This window comes from Mesoplodon bidens (assembly GCF_964165515.1).
Source record: "Mesoplodon bidens genome assembly, chromosome: 19".
NCBI lineage: Eukaryota > Metazoa > Chordata > Mammalia > Artiodactyla > Ziphiidae > Mesoplodon > Mesoplodon bidens.
The window spans coordinates 34,250,234-34,267,102 of NC_138179.1; the positions used below are offsets into that span (position 1 = coordinate 34,250,234).

The window sequence follows — 16,869 nt, forward strand, 5'->3', positions numbered from 1 at the left end:
TTTATCGTGCTGGCACAGTGTTCTCAAACTGTTTGGTCTCAGCACCCCTTCAACATTCTTAGAAATTGCTAAGGACCCCAAGGAATGTTTGTTTAGGGAGATATATATCTATTAGACATGCATCATAATATAAATTAAAACTAAGAAATACTTTATAGAATGATGGGCAGAGTACATTACGTTGACACATGTACTTCAATTCAGTTAATTAATGATTCCTTATTCTCAAAAGGAAACCACAGAAAACCGCATCGAAAATTTCTACCTAATTATAGGAATGCTATGGGAATTCTGCAGAACATATCTTCAACAGTAAGAAATATCCTTTTGTTTAAGTCATCTGTCAACAGATAAAGGATACTGAGTTTGAGTTCCTCATCAAAAAGCAGCAAACTAAATGTCACAAATAGCTCAAGGGTTTACCGTATAATAATGTAATTCATTATGAAATCATGAAACTGGAAAAGAGCTTAGGACTTATACAAACAACTGTGTGTGTATACACATTTGTGTGTGTACGTATGTATATATTTGTGTATATGTATACCTATATTCTTATTCCCAGTACAAAAAGAGGGAACAATTTCTTTCTTTCTTGACAATAAAACAATCATTTACGTCAGTTAACACACTAGTTGGAGTTTCTTGCATGCCGTTTATAAAAAAAAGAAATGTTAGCTTACAGCGTGTCTGATTTTCAAAAGGAAAATAAAGCAGAAACGGAATATTAACTGTGGCGACCTGCGAGCGCGTAAATATTATACGGAAAAATAAACCAAGTAAATTAAGAAAACTCATCCCCAACGCAAGAACCTGGTTCAGCAGTCAAGAAACTGAAAGTAAGGAATACCTGAAAATTTGTCCATGTCCTTGAAAGGCAAGCTATACACAAGCTGCTGGTCACTCTGTTGTAATAAAGTAGCTGCAGGTATATGTTGTTTAACCAGAGAAGAAAGAGATTCCGTGGCACAGTATCTGTCAATGTACATGCTAGAGAAAACCCCAAACCATAATTTTTTATGATTACTCAGTCAACAGCCCAAAGTAAATTCTGAATGCTTGAAGTTAAAGTTAGTGCCATACAAAAATGGCCAAAGCACATCATGGCAAACCTTAAACATAAGGAACAATAGGTCAAGAATATCATAAGGGACAAGTCAATAAAGAGTGAACGATACCTCAGGCGGTAGCCAATCCCCCATTTACTTTTGAGAAACATTGAAGAACCAACACATTTTAACATTCCTTGTGATATGACAGCTTTCCTATCTGCAAAAAGAGATGCGCGTTTCAATTTCAGAGTTAGTAACAGCATTAATAATTGGCATGTGTATTTTCTGGATTATCCTATGAGACACCAGGGTATGACCTCATTAAATTATCACAACAGCCTTATGAGGAAGGGATGGATTATCATCACCTGCCTTCTCAATGAGAACAGGAAGGCAATAAGAACATGTACAGTTGGCCCACGTTTCACGTGGCTATTAAGTGACAAAGCCAGGGGTCCCACCCGGGCAGTGTAAGTCTACAGTCTACTTTCCTAACACGCCCCAAATGTCTCGGACCCTTCCTATAAGGTTACTAACAGAAGCGCTTTCACAACTTCCTTAATAGCCAAATGTGAAAACGACAAGAAAGCAACAGAAGCAAAACGTTAGGTTTTTCTTAAACAAAGATACCACTGAGAAAATGAATGACACGCCCAATTTATTAGACTGTATTATGAACAGAAAGAGGCTGCTCGGGAACCTCGGAGCCTTGGACCTTGTCACAGCTACTAAAGTCATGTGCTGGTTTCAACCTGGATTCTTCTGTGTGTGAATGTGTTTAGCATTAGCCTGAGGCTGTTAAGCTTAGGAAGGCCTCTTACGAGGCTGGCTCCTGACCCGCGTCTGGAGACCGGCTTTGAGCAGGTAAGGCTGGCCCCCGGCACCTGCGCTGCACAGGCAACGCAGGTCATGGCTGACACCTGCTTCCTGCTGGGCGGCCGGCAGGTGGCCCGTGTGAGGCAGAGGGTGCCACAGGGCCAGCCCCAAGAACAAAAAAGAACAACCCTGGGCGAGAGAACAACTCGCTGCTGGATAGATGGAGCGCACCCTGGCTGACTCCGCGCGGATGGGATTCTTGGAAGCTTGCCCGTTTCTCCCGGACTTTGTCTCATGTGCCTCTGCCCTTTGCTGACTCTGCCCTGTACCCCTTCCATGTCACTGTAATAACTCACACCCAGGGGTGTGGCTGTGCTGAGTCCTGTGAGCTTTCGTGGCAGATTATTGGACCTCGGGTGGTCAGGGGGACCCCCCAACACAACACAAAAACATGTAAGTTTAAAAATACCTCTTTTTGTGAAAACGCACAGCTTCTTTATTTATTCCTCAGAATTTAGCATTTCTATGTCTAATCTCCCATTTGGCCCCATGACCTTAACCTTTAAAAATAAAGTTAAAATCTCACCAGCAAGAAGGTCAGCTTCATCCATGAAATGAGTACTAAACACTGTCACCCGATTAGCTTTTCTGTATTTAAGAAGATTCCAAACAATATGACGCGAACAAGGGTCCATTCCAGCCGTCGGTTCATCCAGCAACAGTACCTGTGTGCAAAGGGGTGGGCAAGGCAGGGAATCCTCAGGAAAACTAAAATATGTAAAATTCATGCAGACCCTGCAAACCTTCCCCACTTAAAGTTACTCTATCCAATCAGAAATGTATTAGGTTTGAGTTTTCCACTCATATGTGAGTTAGCATAAATTTAAAAAACTATCGGTTTGGCATATGAATACTTTCTTTAGTTTAATTTTAAAATACTAATGTCTGTAATGTGTATAAGACATAAGTATAATAACAATCAGATAGACAAACTAAAAAACAAAACACCGAGTATTTCGCTTTTACCTGAACAATTACATTTTGTAGATGTAACAACTGCTTGTTACAGAATTATGTTCTGTATTAGTTCAGGGAAAGAAATTTATTTTAAGACTATTTTTAATTTTGAAAATATGGTGGTGGGGATTGGGAGGAAGATAAATTAACACAAAGCCTGAACCACACTCCTCCCCAAGCTACAGCAGCAGGGCGTGTGGCAGAATGGTGGGGACCCAGGAGGCTCCTGGCCACAGGTGTGCACCTGGCAGCTTTCTAACACTGTGCAAAGCAGTGACCAGCTGGCTCTCTGTTTCTGCCAGACAGAGAAGAGCACAAAACAGACCAAAAAATCACATCAACAGAACAGTGAAAAACGGAACTATTCATTTGATTTTGTTCTTATTTTTAAATTTTTATTATAACCATTACAAATGTATAGAAAACTGAAGAGAATAATAAATATAACAATACTTTATAGTCACCACTGAATTTTAACGAATGTTATTTTACTTCAGATGTTCTTTCAGAGAAATAAAACACTGCAGATATAAAGAAAGTCAGTCCTATCCATTCCCCTTCCGAGAGATGACCACTAAATTAAAGATGCTGTACATCTTTCTGACTTCAGTTTTAAAACCTTATTACTATAATTACATCCATAATAACATATAGTATTTTATGTATGTTTAAAAGTTATACAATGTGTGTATGTATATCTTTCTACAACCACTTCTTTATTCAACATAATTTAAAATTATCTCATCAATGACACTAATATCTGCTTACCTTTGGATTCCCAAGAACAGCGATTCCTACAGACAGTCTTCTTTTCTGACCACCACTTAACTTTTTAGCCTGATTATCTTTGATAGCCTGCATGTCTAAATCCAGTAAAACCTTCTGCACCTATGAAAGTAAAGTGTCAATAAACGTTTTTTTAAATCACATCATTTACATAATTATCAATATTAGTTTTTAAGTGTTCCAATTTTAATATCAACTTTTAAAATGTTCTTTTAGTCCAGAACTTAATTTTGACATATATCCATGTATAATTTTGAAATAACAACTAAAAGGATTCCTGATGGGAAGGTCTGCTGTACTTTTGTGACCCCTGGGTGGTGGGAGGGGATCAGTGCAAAGGCTCCATGTGTGTCTGTGTGGCAGGGGAAGGGGGTGGAGGCGAAAAGAAAAGAAAAGAAACATCTATATTGAGAGACTAGAATCCTCCAGATGAAACAAGGACTATTTTCTATGTGCTAAAACTTTTGCTCCAATTTCTAATTCTTTATAATGACTTTCTGTTTACTGGCTCAGAACAGGTTTTATATTTAGATTTTCAAGCATATTTTTGTTACAGAAGTTATTGCACAAGGTTACTAATTTACAGCAAATAAAAGTAAAGATTTCTATATAAATAACGTACTTCTTGTATTACATTATTGGCTGGTACTCCTTTGATTGAAGCCAAAATGGATAAATTTTCTTCTACTGTCAAAACATCAAAGTGTATATCTAACTGTGGACAAATGCCAATCATTTTTCTTGCTTCAAACATTTCATCTATTTCTGACACTCTGTGTCCATATACAGATGCAAACCCTAAAAGCAAAATATATGTATTTACATTAAATATATTAAGTATCAAAAAGTATATATGTTTTAGTATATACTAATAATTTAGTTATTTGTATGTAATAGACATAAAATAAGAGTCAATATAAATTTGGAGGACACAACGCACCCTCATTTCCATACTGGTGGAAATCACCATCATACTGGTGATTTGCTGCCACGTATATTCCAATCTCATTTTCCTTCATTTTCAGGGCATATTACAGAGTGGAAAGAGCAAAGAACCATAAGTTTAATACTAAACAAAATTATCTATTGGTGCATTAACTAATGTTCCAGGAACAATTTTCCCTCATTTCCAGACATTATGCAACAGTAAAGAGAACAAAGAACTTAAAATTTACCCCTAACCAGCTGTGTGGCCTTGAGAAAATCACTTAATCTAAACTCAAGCTTTTTTCTTCTATAAACTGAATACTAACAAAAATAATAAATCCTTATATGAATGAAAGGTATTATAATTACCCTCAAAGAGTGACACAGAGATAAGCAACAAAATCAAACTAATTTTAGAAGTGAAACTACATCTAAAAAGATGCAGAATCAATGCACGGAAGTTTGGCCCTTTCTTAAATTAAAATATTTATTGTTCTGCCACTCTGTTTGGTTACTGTGGAAAAGTGGAGCTGCTGTACTGAATTCTCACCTACAGGGCAGTCACATGTAACAATTATACATTTGAGGTACTGCTCTTACAAATCTATTTTAGGAGATTGTACTGACACTCGTCATTCTTTCCTTTTGAACTACGGTTGGATACTTAGAAGCCTTTTATTTTCTCAACCAAAATGTCTACGGGCCTCATTTAATTTCCAATTAATTACTGATTTATCTTTCCTTGAAAATGAACAGTAAACAAAAACACAAGTAAAATATCTGATAAAATAGGTACAAAATTAGATCCTCTTTATTAAATGACTGAATCACTTTTATTTTCTATTGAAGAAAAAATAAATGTGTGTAATCAAAAAAAAAAGAAAAATATCTTTACAGACACAGAAGTTGATCCCAGATCAGTGACAAAAATCAATCGGTACAGGGCTTCCCTGGTGGCACAGTGGTTGAGAGTCCGCCTGCCGATGCAGGGGATGCGGGTTCGTGCCCCGGTCCGGGAAGATCCCACATGCCACGGAGCGGCTGGGCCCGTGAGCCATGGCCGCTGAGCCTGTGCATCCAGAGCCTGTGCTCTGCAGTGGGAGAGGCCACAACAGTGAGAGGCCCGCGTACCACAAAAAAAAAAAAAAAAAAAAAAAAAAAATCAATCGGTACATATCACAAGGATAAATAATTACCATGGTACCTTAGTTAATAACCCTAATAAAACAAAGTAAGAGATTTTTCTCTTTAAGTCAAAAAACTCACCATCCGAAGGTGGGCACAGTCCACAAAGAATATTCATCAATGTACTCTTTCCTGTTCCACTGTGGCCAAGTAACGCAGTAATCTGACCCTCATATATGTCAAAGGATAAACCTAGTTCAGGGAAAAAGGAGAAGTCTCAAATGTGATTTTTATTTCTGTTGAGCCATGTAAGATAATACACAATACTTGAGCAACCTTGAAAGAAGTCAATAAATTTAAAGACAGATTTAAAGTTACCAGCATATTTAATAACATAATATTTAATATTATAACACAATAATAATTCTTTGTTATAGTCAATGGTATGAACAATAAGAAAAATGGTACAAAATAAGTTTTTTCTTTTTTTATTACACTAACAGATTTAGAGGGGGCACAAAACATGGTGGGGGGGATTTCTGTGTACCCCCTTTGGGGAACTTCCAAGGGAATTAAAACAAAAGGACAAACAAATTTGTTCCCAAGGGTATTTAGAGGCATGTTAAATCTACGGGCAAAAAACTAGAGATTAACCAATAGCTTGGAAAAGGCTAAGTAAATGCTTTATAAGTTGAATTTAAACAGGAGTAAAGTAGAATGAATATCACCGGATGGATGTGTCAGTGTTTGACAGGAGACAGCAGAAAGGGGGCTGAAAACCCAGCTTCAAATAACTACAACCCCTGATCTGATGAAGGTGATCTCAGGCTGATAGCATCCCAAGACCTGCAGGCCAGACACAGCTTCAACTCCTGCCTGAGTGTCCAGCCTGCCAGCCCGCCCTACAGATTTCAGACTTGTCAAGCCCCACAGTCGTGTGAACCAATTCCTCAAAAATCATCTCCCCGCTTCCTGCCCGCCCCTCCTCACGGTGCTCTTACTCTCTGTGTATATGTGTGTATATATATTCTAACGATCCTGAAGAACCCTGATGGACACACTGCTAAACACGCCACAACTGTCAGGACAGCTTCCCACGACAAAGAACTATCAGGCCCGAAACATCAATAGTGCCAAGGCTGAGAAACCCGGTGTTAGGACAAAAGAAAAAAAAAAAAAAGGAACTAACATATATACACATGCTAATAATAAAATGAAAAAGGACTCAGATTTGTTCAAAGAGTTGACTATTTTTTCATCTTGATAGATATTACTTTTTTCTTTTACTACTTTGATGTTAAGTTTTATTATGACCATTAATCACATAAATAAGTGGAAGTATCCCTAAAGGAAAGAGAGAAAATTGTGGTAAAGAATTTACATTTCCCACAAACTACGTACGTTGTTTTTCCATTTGTACTTTAATACTATGGACTGAACACTAGGAAAGCTACTTACTTCTCAAAGCCTCCACATTTTCACCTTTCTTTCTGTATGTCTTCTGAATACCACTGATTCTGAAAAACACCATTTTCTACTTTATAAGTATTTAAAGCAATCTATAAGTATGTGTTTCCATGTATAATATTTTTAATCAAAGCTGTCATATTTAATGGGAATAATGATAAAGTATCTTCCTACTAAAACAATAAACCAAGGAAATCTGACATTAATAGTAAAAGTATTTTAAAGAAACTACAAGAGAAAAGTATAGTATTCCTCTCCATTTTAAGTGTTATTCATTCATTTTTCATGATAAGCCAACTTCTAAAAAGAAACTGAAACATCTGACTCAAGCAATTTATAGATTTCTTATTTCACAGTTGATTCTTTTCTGTTTGTATTCAATCAATATTTGTTTATCAGCTAAGGGAGATTAAAAACCAAGTGCTATTTCACATCAGCACTTGTCTATAAATGTGACGTGATTCTCTCCTTCCACTCTAAACGTTTTACATAATTTTTGAAGGAATGAATGGTCTTGTTCACCAGTTTAAATTTTACTCTTAAGAAGGCAGACCGGGGCTTCCCTAGTGGCGCAGTGGTTGAGAGTCTGCCTGCCGATGCAGGGGACACGGGTTCGTGCCCCGGTCCGGGAGGATCCCACATGCCGCGGAGCGGCTGGGCCCGTGAGCCATGGCCGCTGAGCCTGCGCGTCTGGAGCCTGTGCTCCGCAATGGGAGAGGCCACAACAGTGAGAGGCCCGTGTACCACAAAAAAAAAAAAAAAAAAGGCAGACCGCCAGCCCACTGACTGCATCTTAAATATCTAACTCTCCCTTGCTTTTATACATGTTTCTTAAATTTAAAAAACACAAATTATACTCCACTTTTTCTTTCACTTTTATTTCTTTTCTCGGTCTCATTATTTTTTTAACTTGGTTTTGACTGAACTAGCAAGGAACAGTAATGAATTTCTTTCATTCTCAGAAATTAAATTGATGTGACAAGTTAATTATGTCACAATTTCTAAGGGTCTATGAAATTAACAGAGCACAATTTAGTGTGGTGTATATCTCAGACAATGTAGCCTGAATGAAAATAGAAAGTTAATGTTTATTCTGTTTTAATCTACATAATGAGGAAACTTTAAAATAGCTTAATTTTATAAATACTAGGTTTTATTACTTTTAAAAATTTCTATTCAAACATAAAATTTCAAACCTAGCAGCAACCTTATTCTAAATGGCCGCAAAGAAAATAAAAATTTAAAAGAGAATTATCCCTTAACACTGTTTTTTAAAAAATCATGAAATGTGCCCCAAATCTCCAAAGATACCATAGTTACATGCATTATTTTAAAGATAGGATTTAAATGTGACACGTTCCATAAGCAGTTCTTAGACCTAAACTGCCAAAGATTAAATCATACCTTATGGCTTCTTTTCCTATAAATTCTGAAGAAACAGGCTCAACAATTTCACTAAAACTAATAGTCCCACTAACATTGCCCTCTGATAACTCCTTATAATTTCTTCTGCTCTTTGACCAATATGATGGCTTCAAAAAATAAAACGATGATCTCCGTAAACCAAATTCTCCTGAAAAAAAAAAAAAACTAAGTTATCCTAACAAATTATTTCTGAAAACTATTTATTAAATCATAAAGGCAGTCTGTGATACCTAAGACAATCTAGATGTAAAGTTTAGACATAAAATACTAAATTAATAGTGTGTGAAAAATAAAAGTTTTACTGACAAATAACTCTTGTCCATAAATAGTTTCAGAGTTGCTGAGAGTGTAGGGAACGTAAATGTAAGCAAAGTACATTTTCTGCCCTACAGAAACTTACATTGTTATGACTACATGTACATACTAAACGGCTAAAACACAACATACAGCATGAGGCATGCCACACACAGTGCAGAAGAGGAAAAGTTTACATCTGGATAGTCTGAAGGCTTGAATGAGTATCATCTTAGTCTTTGAAAACAGACAGTATTCAGACAAGTGGATATTGTTCATAAAGAAGACTTTTTAGAACTAGGAGAATAACAGAGCCACCAGGACTGACACAGGAGACTTAGCTCTGACTGCCCACACAGCATGTACGTATTTTCTCCCTTTCTCCCCAAGGAACCGACCCTCCCCGTCCTTTCTAACATTCACTCCTCCTCTAGACGAGCGTATGTTTCAAAGGGCTCTGATCCCAACTACAGAGAGATGCCAGTGGACCTAATGAGCCCCTGGCAGGCTCTGGTGGCTGCTACCACTGCAGCCACAAGCAGGTGCCAACCAGACAGGAGCGAAGGGTTTACTGGGGGAAAGGCAACCTCTCCCTCTCCCTCTCCCTCTGGACGGGAACAAAGAAGCACAACCCCGTGCAGCCAGGAGGAGAGCAAACCTGCCAGACTGAGACAAAGAGGCAAGAACACGGAGAAAGTGGGTCCCTGATGACACAGTGGAGCAAGTCCAACTGACCTGGGGTCCATCCTATCTTTGGACTTTAAATAAAACGCTTGATTTCCTTCTTGTTTAAGACAATTAAAGAGGTTCTCTGTTATGGGTAGCTAAAAATAATGTAATGGATACACTGCAGATGTGTTTAAATAGATAAATAGGACCGTGTGGATGGATGTAAAATACAATACAGAGGGGGACAGTGGCTAAGAAGTGACTAAATACATAAAAGTGGTGTGGAGGAAATTAACATATAACAAGTTTCTACTTGATTCACCAGGCTGTGCCCACCCAGCAAGGTGTTTGAGCAGGTGACTAGCTTGATTAGAGGGAATGGTGAGGTTCTTAGACAGACGTGCCACAGCAAAGCCCACCATGCCTTCCTGCAACAATAGAAATGTCCTCATCTGTGCTCTGCAGTGTGGTGACTAACAGCCAGGCGTGGCTACCGAGCACTTGGCATGTGGCTTGCGATACTGAGAAGGAACTGTTAGTTTATTTAGTTCTAAGTAATTCAAGTTTTAAAAGCCACATGTGTCTTTCCATATAAGACTGCAGGTCTAGCACACAGATAAAATGAATGAGGAACTCAGGGGGGAAAGGAAAGGGGGTGTTGGTTATTTAGTGATATTTTGAATCCACACAAGTTTGCTTCAGGGCAGGATGAGGGATGTGGGAAATGGGAGGGGTCACAAGGTTGCCCGTGGCGTGGCGTAGGAGCTTATGGGGGAAAATAACAAAACACTGTAGCCAAATCGATGGACGTGGGGAAGGACTGAGTTAAGGAGTTCAAGTAGGGACTGAAGGCTTTCAAAACAAACTGATCTCTTTTCACCCACAATCTCCTTACATTCGCTAGCAGTTAATGCATAAGGTACGAAATATACTTATTTAAAATTAAATTAAAAGCTGTAACAGTGAATACGACTTAGTTACAAGAAAAAGTTTTTAATTAAGTTAACCTTATGTGGGCAAAGTAACCTAAATGTCTTTACCATAAAATCCAATAACTACCTGCATACCTGGAATGACTTGATCAAGATAGACAGCCAGAAGGACATAGAATATGCTGTTAAGGGCCAGCATGATAATAGTAATAATTAGAGGATATGGCCCTTCAGTCAAATTAGAAAATAAAGCACCTTCATTAAAATCTTCTAAATGCATGACCTGAAAAACAGAAACACCAACTTTATTATATAAAAATGATAAAATATTTTATCATTTTATAAAATAGCTAACACTATTTAGAGTTTCTTATAATATCTAGAGTCAGTAAACTGGGCCTTTTAACAGATTAAACAGTCTACCAAATTAGTAACATGAATTTATAAAGAAAACAATAAACTTGACCAAACCATGAGTTTATTACAGCAACCCCTTTCAACCATGTTTTCAATGCTGTGCTTCTAAAACTAGTATACATCTATTCTTGGGGCATGTACAATAATTCTAATGCTATGATTATCAAATGAAATAAAAACTAATGCAAACAAAAGGGTTATGGTCCACAGAGCAGTCAGACAAATTAAGTATTAGAGGATAAACTTATGGTCAGCACCTTTCAACACTGAAAAGGGAGAAGGTACTATAATTAATTAACACCGCTATTAAATTATTCATAGTAGCTATATGTGATAGAGTAGAAGGAAAGCAATAGAGACTCAGGCCTCGTTTAGGTCTCAGCCCTGCCATTAAGTAAATAAACTTTAATTATGCTGTTCTGGATTTCAGTCTCCTCACCTGTGAAATGAAGGTGAATTAAATGACATTCAAAGTCCCTCCCACTCAACATAAACCTATGAATCTATAATTCTCCCTTCCTAAGGGGACTCAGTGGACTCTCAAAACATGTAATAACAGCTCTTAGGTCTCAAATAATTAAAATTCGTTTAACTCAATACTCATAAACAAGCAAAGTCTCACAAATCAGAAGTCTATCCAGCCAACATGAATAATCTCTTGTATTAAGTAATTACATTTTTTCTTTACACATTAACCAAATTTGTGTTCTAATACATAAAGCAGTTTCTTATAAGAATTTTCCCCTTAGAACCTGAGTGCCCCGTAAAGACTAATAAAAATCAAATTTATAAATCTAAATACTATTTAGGTAAAGATAATCTCATGAATGCTGGACGTATAAAATCCACAAGGTACTACTTTCACTACTACAAGAAAAATTTGTTCTGCTTCACACACAATTTTCTCCCAGGCACACATGTGAGATAAATTTACAATAGGGAGCAATAAAACCAGGCCACAGAGCAATCTAGATTACCTGACGCATAAACCAATGACTTCTAACAAACTGGGTTACTGCAGTGAAACAGATTATTGAGATACACTAAAGTGAAAAGTGGAGAACTTATTTATAAACAGGTCATATAGATAAAAAACTTTAAAAATGGAGAAAATATAAATGAAAGCAATATAAAATGTACTCCAATATTCAAATATCATTCCTTTTTCATGTTGAAAATTTTAAATAGTTTTTTTTGCAATCTAAGGGAAGTATTCATGGTAGTATAATATGCTGCATGGAAGTGGAGAGAAAAGAAAATATTTCGTGAAAGCAAGATATGTATATTACCTACCTGTGCAATACCAATCAAAAAAGTACACTGGCAGAAGGGACTTAGAAGCCACACTAAAGATTTGGGAAAACTTTCCATGAGGACTATCAAAAGGCCAACAAATCCAAAAGCCACAGTGACTAAAAATTCAACTATTCCCACATGTTTTGATTTTTTAAAAAGAGGCGTCAGCATTAAAGCGAAAAATACCTGTAAGATATAAATATTAAGGTTAAAGCATTGTTCATATACACTGGTATGAAAACAAAATTAAATTTTCCTTGTGAAAGAACAAGTTATTTTCATTAGAAAATACATTCATTAAAATACAATTAATTTCTAAAGGCCATGGTGAGATATTTAATTTTCATACAAATAGTGCTCTACATTAAAAATTTAAACCGACAAATAGTAAAAACTGCATTTTATCTATGTAATAGGCAAACACGATCTCCTCAGCACTGTAGAAGCCATAAACAACCGTGTGTTTCTGCAGTTAGATACGGACAATATGAGCAAAACAGTATGTCAACAGGCTCTTACACAGAGCCCATCTTTTCAACTTCACGTGTTGACAAGAAACAGAGCCAGTTAAAAACCAGGCAATTATACAGAGGAGCATATCAGTTATTTGTAAATTATCATGTTAAAGAGCAGGAATGGGACTTCCCTGGTGGCGCAGTGGTTAGGAGTCCCCCTGCCAATGCAAGGGACACGGGTTCGAGCCTTGGTCCGGGAAGGTGCCACGTGCCGCAGAGCAGCTAAGCCCATGCGCCACAACTACCGAGCCTGCGCTCCAGAGCCCACACACCACAGCTACTGAAGCCCGCGCACCTAGAGCCCGTGCTCCGCAACAAGAGAAGCCACCGCAATGAGAAGCCCGCGCACCGCAATGAAGAGTAGCCCCTGCTCACCACGACTAGAGAAAGCCCGTGCGCAGCAATGAAGACCCAACGCAGCCAAAAATAAATAAATAAATAAATGTTAAAATAAAAAAAGAGCAGGGGTGATAGTCAAAATATTTAACAATGGATACAGCATGGGCACATAAGCCAATCAGAATGGAAACTGGGACCACTTAAAACAAAAGCTTGTCATGAACATCCAACATTTAACCAAACTACCGAATGGAAATCGACACTGTCAAAGAGCTACATTTACAAAGTTATATCTTTACATGACATCATCCTGTAACATAAATTAACTTGAAACAGTCAGGATCTCATAAAAACAAAGGAATAAGAAGTCTAGTACCAGACAATCTTAATAGTGTATAATAAGCACAATTAAATGAAGATAGTGAAAGACAGACACAGAGGAACTGTATGTGGAATACATCATATGAAAACAAGTTAAATTTAAGCTTGAGAATATTCTGTAACTTTTCTAAAAATATGGAGGCACAACGACACAACTCATGTATCAGTAGCCTAGTAACAATCTTGTCTTTCACGGGAAATCGACTGTAAGTAAACCAAAGAGTAAGACTTTATTAATCAAATATTTTGACAGTTCTTTATCCCCATTTCAAATGCAAGTACTTACAGATGATAAGCCATACAGGAAAAAAAGTAGAAATATCACAAAGCAGCTACTTTGAGGAAATAAAGAAGAAGCTGTTGCAATGACTGCCATGAGAAGGGACATGAGAAAAATCAAACTTGTATACAGAAGGACCCAGGAGAGCCTGCAATGGGAACACAGATACATTTATGGCTAAAGATATAGGCTTTAACAATTAAAAAAAAAACAGAAACATTTTAAACAAAGCTTCAGCTTTATTTTAGACATTTTATTCTTAAAATTAAGCCAATCTCTTCATTTCTTTGTATGCTCATCTATTGAAAATTAAAGCTCTCATACGTAATTAAAAATACAGTATTGGTTGTCCGTAAAAGTATCATCTGACACAGAGATAAAATGGTGACTATCTTTCCAAGAGTCAAAAAAAACAACAAAACTGTACAGATTTATAGAAATTCATGATTAATTTAAATCTAAAACCCTCAAAAGTTCAACAATGCACAATATCTCTGATTTTCTTAAAATACGAAAGAGTTTAATGACTGACAATTTTCTTTATGGTACATGCAACAAACTGATGGCTTTTGGTACTTCAGACAGTAGAGGTTACCTTGCTAATCAACAACATAATTACTACAGGAACACAATGTGAGATCAGGAAGATCAACAATGGATTCACTACACGACTCAAAATTTCTCCTCATAATCAGAGCTCAGTGAAATCACCATAGTATTTAGTTTCATTTTATTTTCATTTTTCAAGTTAGCAGATAATTTAATGTATGCTATCATAAAATCACCAAGATAGGGCTAAAAGATATCTGAACTACCAAAACTAAAACCATTATTTTACAGAGGCAAAACTGAGGCACTGAGAAACAGATTTGCCTTCCAGCTACTGTTTCCTCACAGAATACTTTAATAACCAATGTATCTCAAAAAACAATCACTAGGGGCTTCCCTGGTGGCGCAGCGGTTGAGAATCTGCCTGCTAATGCAGGGGACACGGGTTCGAGCCCTGGTCTGGGAGAATCCCACATGCCGCGGAGCAACGAGGCCCGTGAGCCACAACTACTGAGCCTGCGCGTCTGGAGCCTGTGCTCCGCAAAAAGAGAGGCCGTGATAGTGAGAGGTCCGCGCACCGCGATGAAGAGTGGCCTCCGCTTGCCACAACTAGAGAAAGCCCTCACACAGAAACGAAGACCAAACACAGCAAAAATAAAATAAATAAATTAATAAACTCCTACCCCCAACATCTAAAAAAAAAAAAACAATCACTAGTAAAACGACAGGAGAAAAGAAAATGAGCAAAGATGCGATGTCATACAGAATGACCCCATTACATAAAGTGTTTTAACTGTTGCGTTGAGCTAAATGGAATAAAACGGTCTACAATAATAACTCACATGCAACAGTATTAACTTCCCCCCCCAGAAGAGGTCAAAATAATGTTGTTATTACATAGTGGAAAAAGTAAGAAAAATACACCTAGAATTATTTATAAAAATGCATGCCTCTATAAAACTATCATTGTATAAAAATGCTAATGTGCTCATTTGTGAACTTTTTTCATTTGTTTCTCTAGAAATTATTTGCATATTATCATCTTAAAAAATTCACAGAAGTAACTTTCTCCAGGGGAAAGAAAGCCCATATACTACATACACAAGCTTCTGTCATTTTGATTACATTTTAATAACATGTATATGCTATGATACCTGAGGAGGACTGTAACAGGCAATTAATTTCTAACTTTCCAAAATCTCCTAGTTTCTACACACTGAAATATACACTGGAATACATGGAGTACGCCTCATCAATTCAAACAAAATATGAAATAAAATTTAACTATATCATATCCACATGAGCTTTCCAAAGCTCACCTCCCTTATGTTAAAACAAGCCAATCAATTGCTGAAGCATTTTGATTGGTCTCAAACTCCGAGACAAAGGCAGTAACTGTGAGGAAACAGGATCAGCACCTCATCGAGTCAGGTGAACGACAAAATCACCATATTCTGAAGATCTGTATATACTTACACAATTATTAATCACACTGAATAACAAAGTCTTAATAACATACCAAAAGGCAGTGTCATGCAGTCCCATTATCTTTAAAAACTCTTTTAACTTCTTCTCTTTTTCTGCCACGATATGAATTGCCAAAAAGTATCCAAAAGGTGAAAATGCTATAACTAGGTATATTAAAATTACTCCTCGGGGAAAGGTATCTATTTCCACAACAGCAGTTTCTCCCATAAGGACAGCCTTAGTTGGCTCCAGCTCCTTCCAAAAAGAAACATTGGTCTTCAACTGTAATTAGAAAATGTAAATACACCCAATTTATTTAGTTCTGATAGTAGCCCCTAAAATAATGTGACAGTTATACCCCCAAATTTAATCAATAACCTCGTACAAATACCATTCTCAAAAAGCTACACACCAGAAATAAAGTGATTGACCCCCGCATCATGATACCTATAGAAAACTGCTTTTACTCACTCTGGAAGCATGTCATAAAGTTTAAAGTCTGAAGTTGGGAAGTATACAAATTTTTATTAAATAATTTGTCAAAGAAAATAAAACTGCACATTATCACCTTTAGCTGACAATTATATGCATCTTAATAAAAACATGCATTTATAAAATTGAGGAATTAAGGAATGATTACTAGTACTATGAAAGAATGACTCTTTTTAAAATGTTGTTTTAGATAGTAAGTCCTATTGTTTTAAAATCTATATATGCAGCACGCATATAGACAGAATAACAAAACTAGTTATGCCATACGATTCACTTCTACTTAACATTCAAATGAATGGCTAAACTGAGATCTGCTCTACCTGTTCATCTAGTATGGTCTGGGTTGTGGACAGCTAAGGTCTTTGGCCAAAACACAAATAAGTACTTTTAACACTGTCAATGTGATATGCCCTATATTTCACTGTCACTACCTTCATCTTCTGTGTTACTGAATACTGTATCTACAATACATTATACCACGTTGTGAGAGTTTATAAGACAACTCTATATATATCATCTCATATGGTTCTAACAACAACGCAGTCAAGTAAAGCATTATTTTTGTAGTCATTTTACTACATAGCAGTCTAACAACCAACAGAGACAGGTCTCTTATTCAAGGT

General features: G+C 36.8%; 1 protein-coding gene across 5 annotated transcripts in view; it reads right to left on the minus strand.

Annotated features, from left to right (window-relative positions):
- ABCA5 (ATP binding cassette subfamily A member 5) overlaps positions 1-16,869 on the minus strand; it is a 64,695-nt gene that overhangs the window by 31,384 nt on the left and 16,442 nt on the right. For all 5 annotated transcript variants that reach the window (XM_081220466.1, XM_081220467.1, XM_081220468.1 and 2 more), the window contains 12 exons: positions 15,807-16,036; positions 13,745-13,886; positions 12,221-12,409; positions 10,646-10,793; positions 8,595-8,763; positions 7,182-7,240; positions 5,865-5,975; positions 4,294-4,469; positions 3,654-3,773; positions 2,455-2,593; positions 1,179-1,269; positions 851-990 (listed from right to left, as the gene is read on the minus strand). In XM_081220466.1, the coding sequence (XP_081076592.1) occupies positions 851-990; positions 1,179-1,269; positions 2,455-2,593; positions 3,654-3,773; positions 4,294-4,469; positions 5,865-5,975; positions 7,182-7,240; positions 8,595-8,763; positions 10,646-10,793; positions 12,221-12,409; positions 13,745-13,886; positions 15,807-16,036 (1,714 nt within the window). The remainder of the gene's footprint in view (positions 1-850; positions 991-1,178; positions 1,270-2,454; positions 2,594-3,653; positions 3,774-4,293; positions 4,470-5,864; positions 5,976-7,181; positions 7,241-8,594; positions 8,764-10,645; positions 10,794-12,220; positions 12,410-13,744; positions 13,887-15,806; positions 16,037-16,869) is intronic.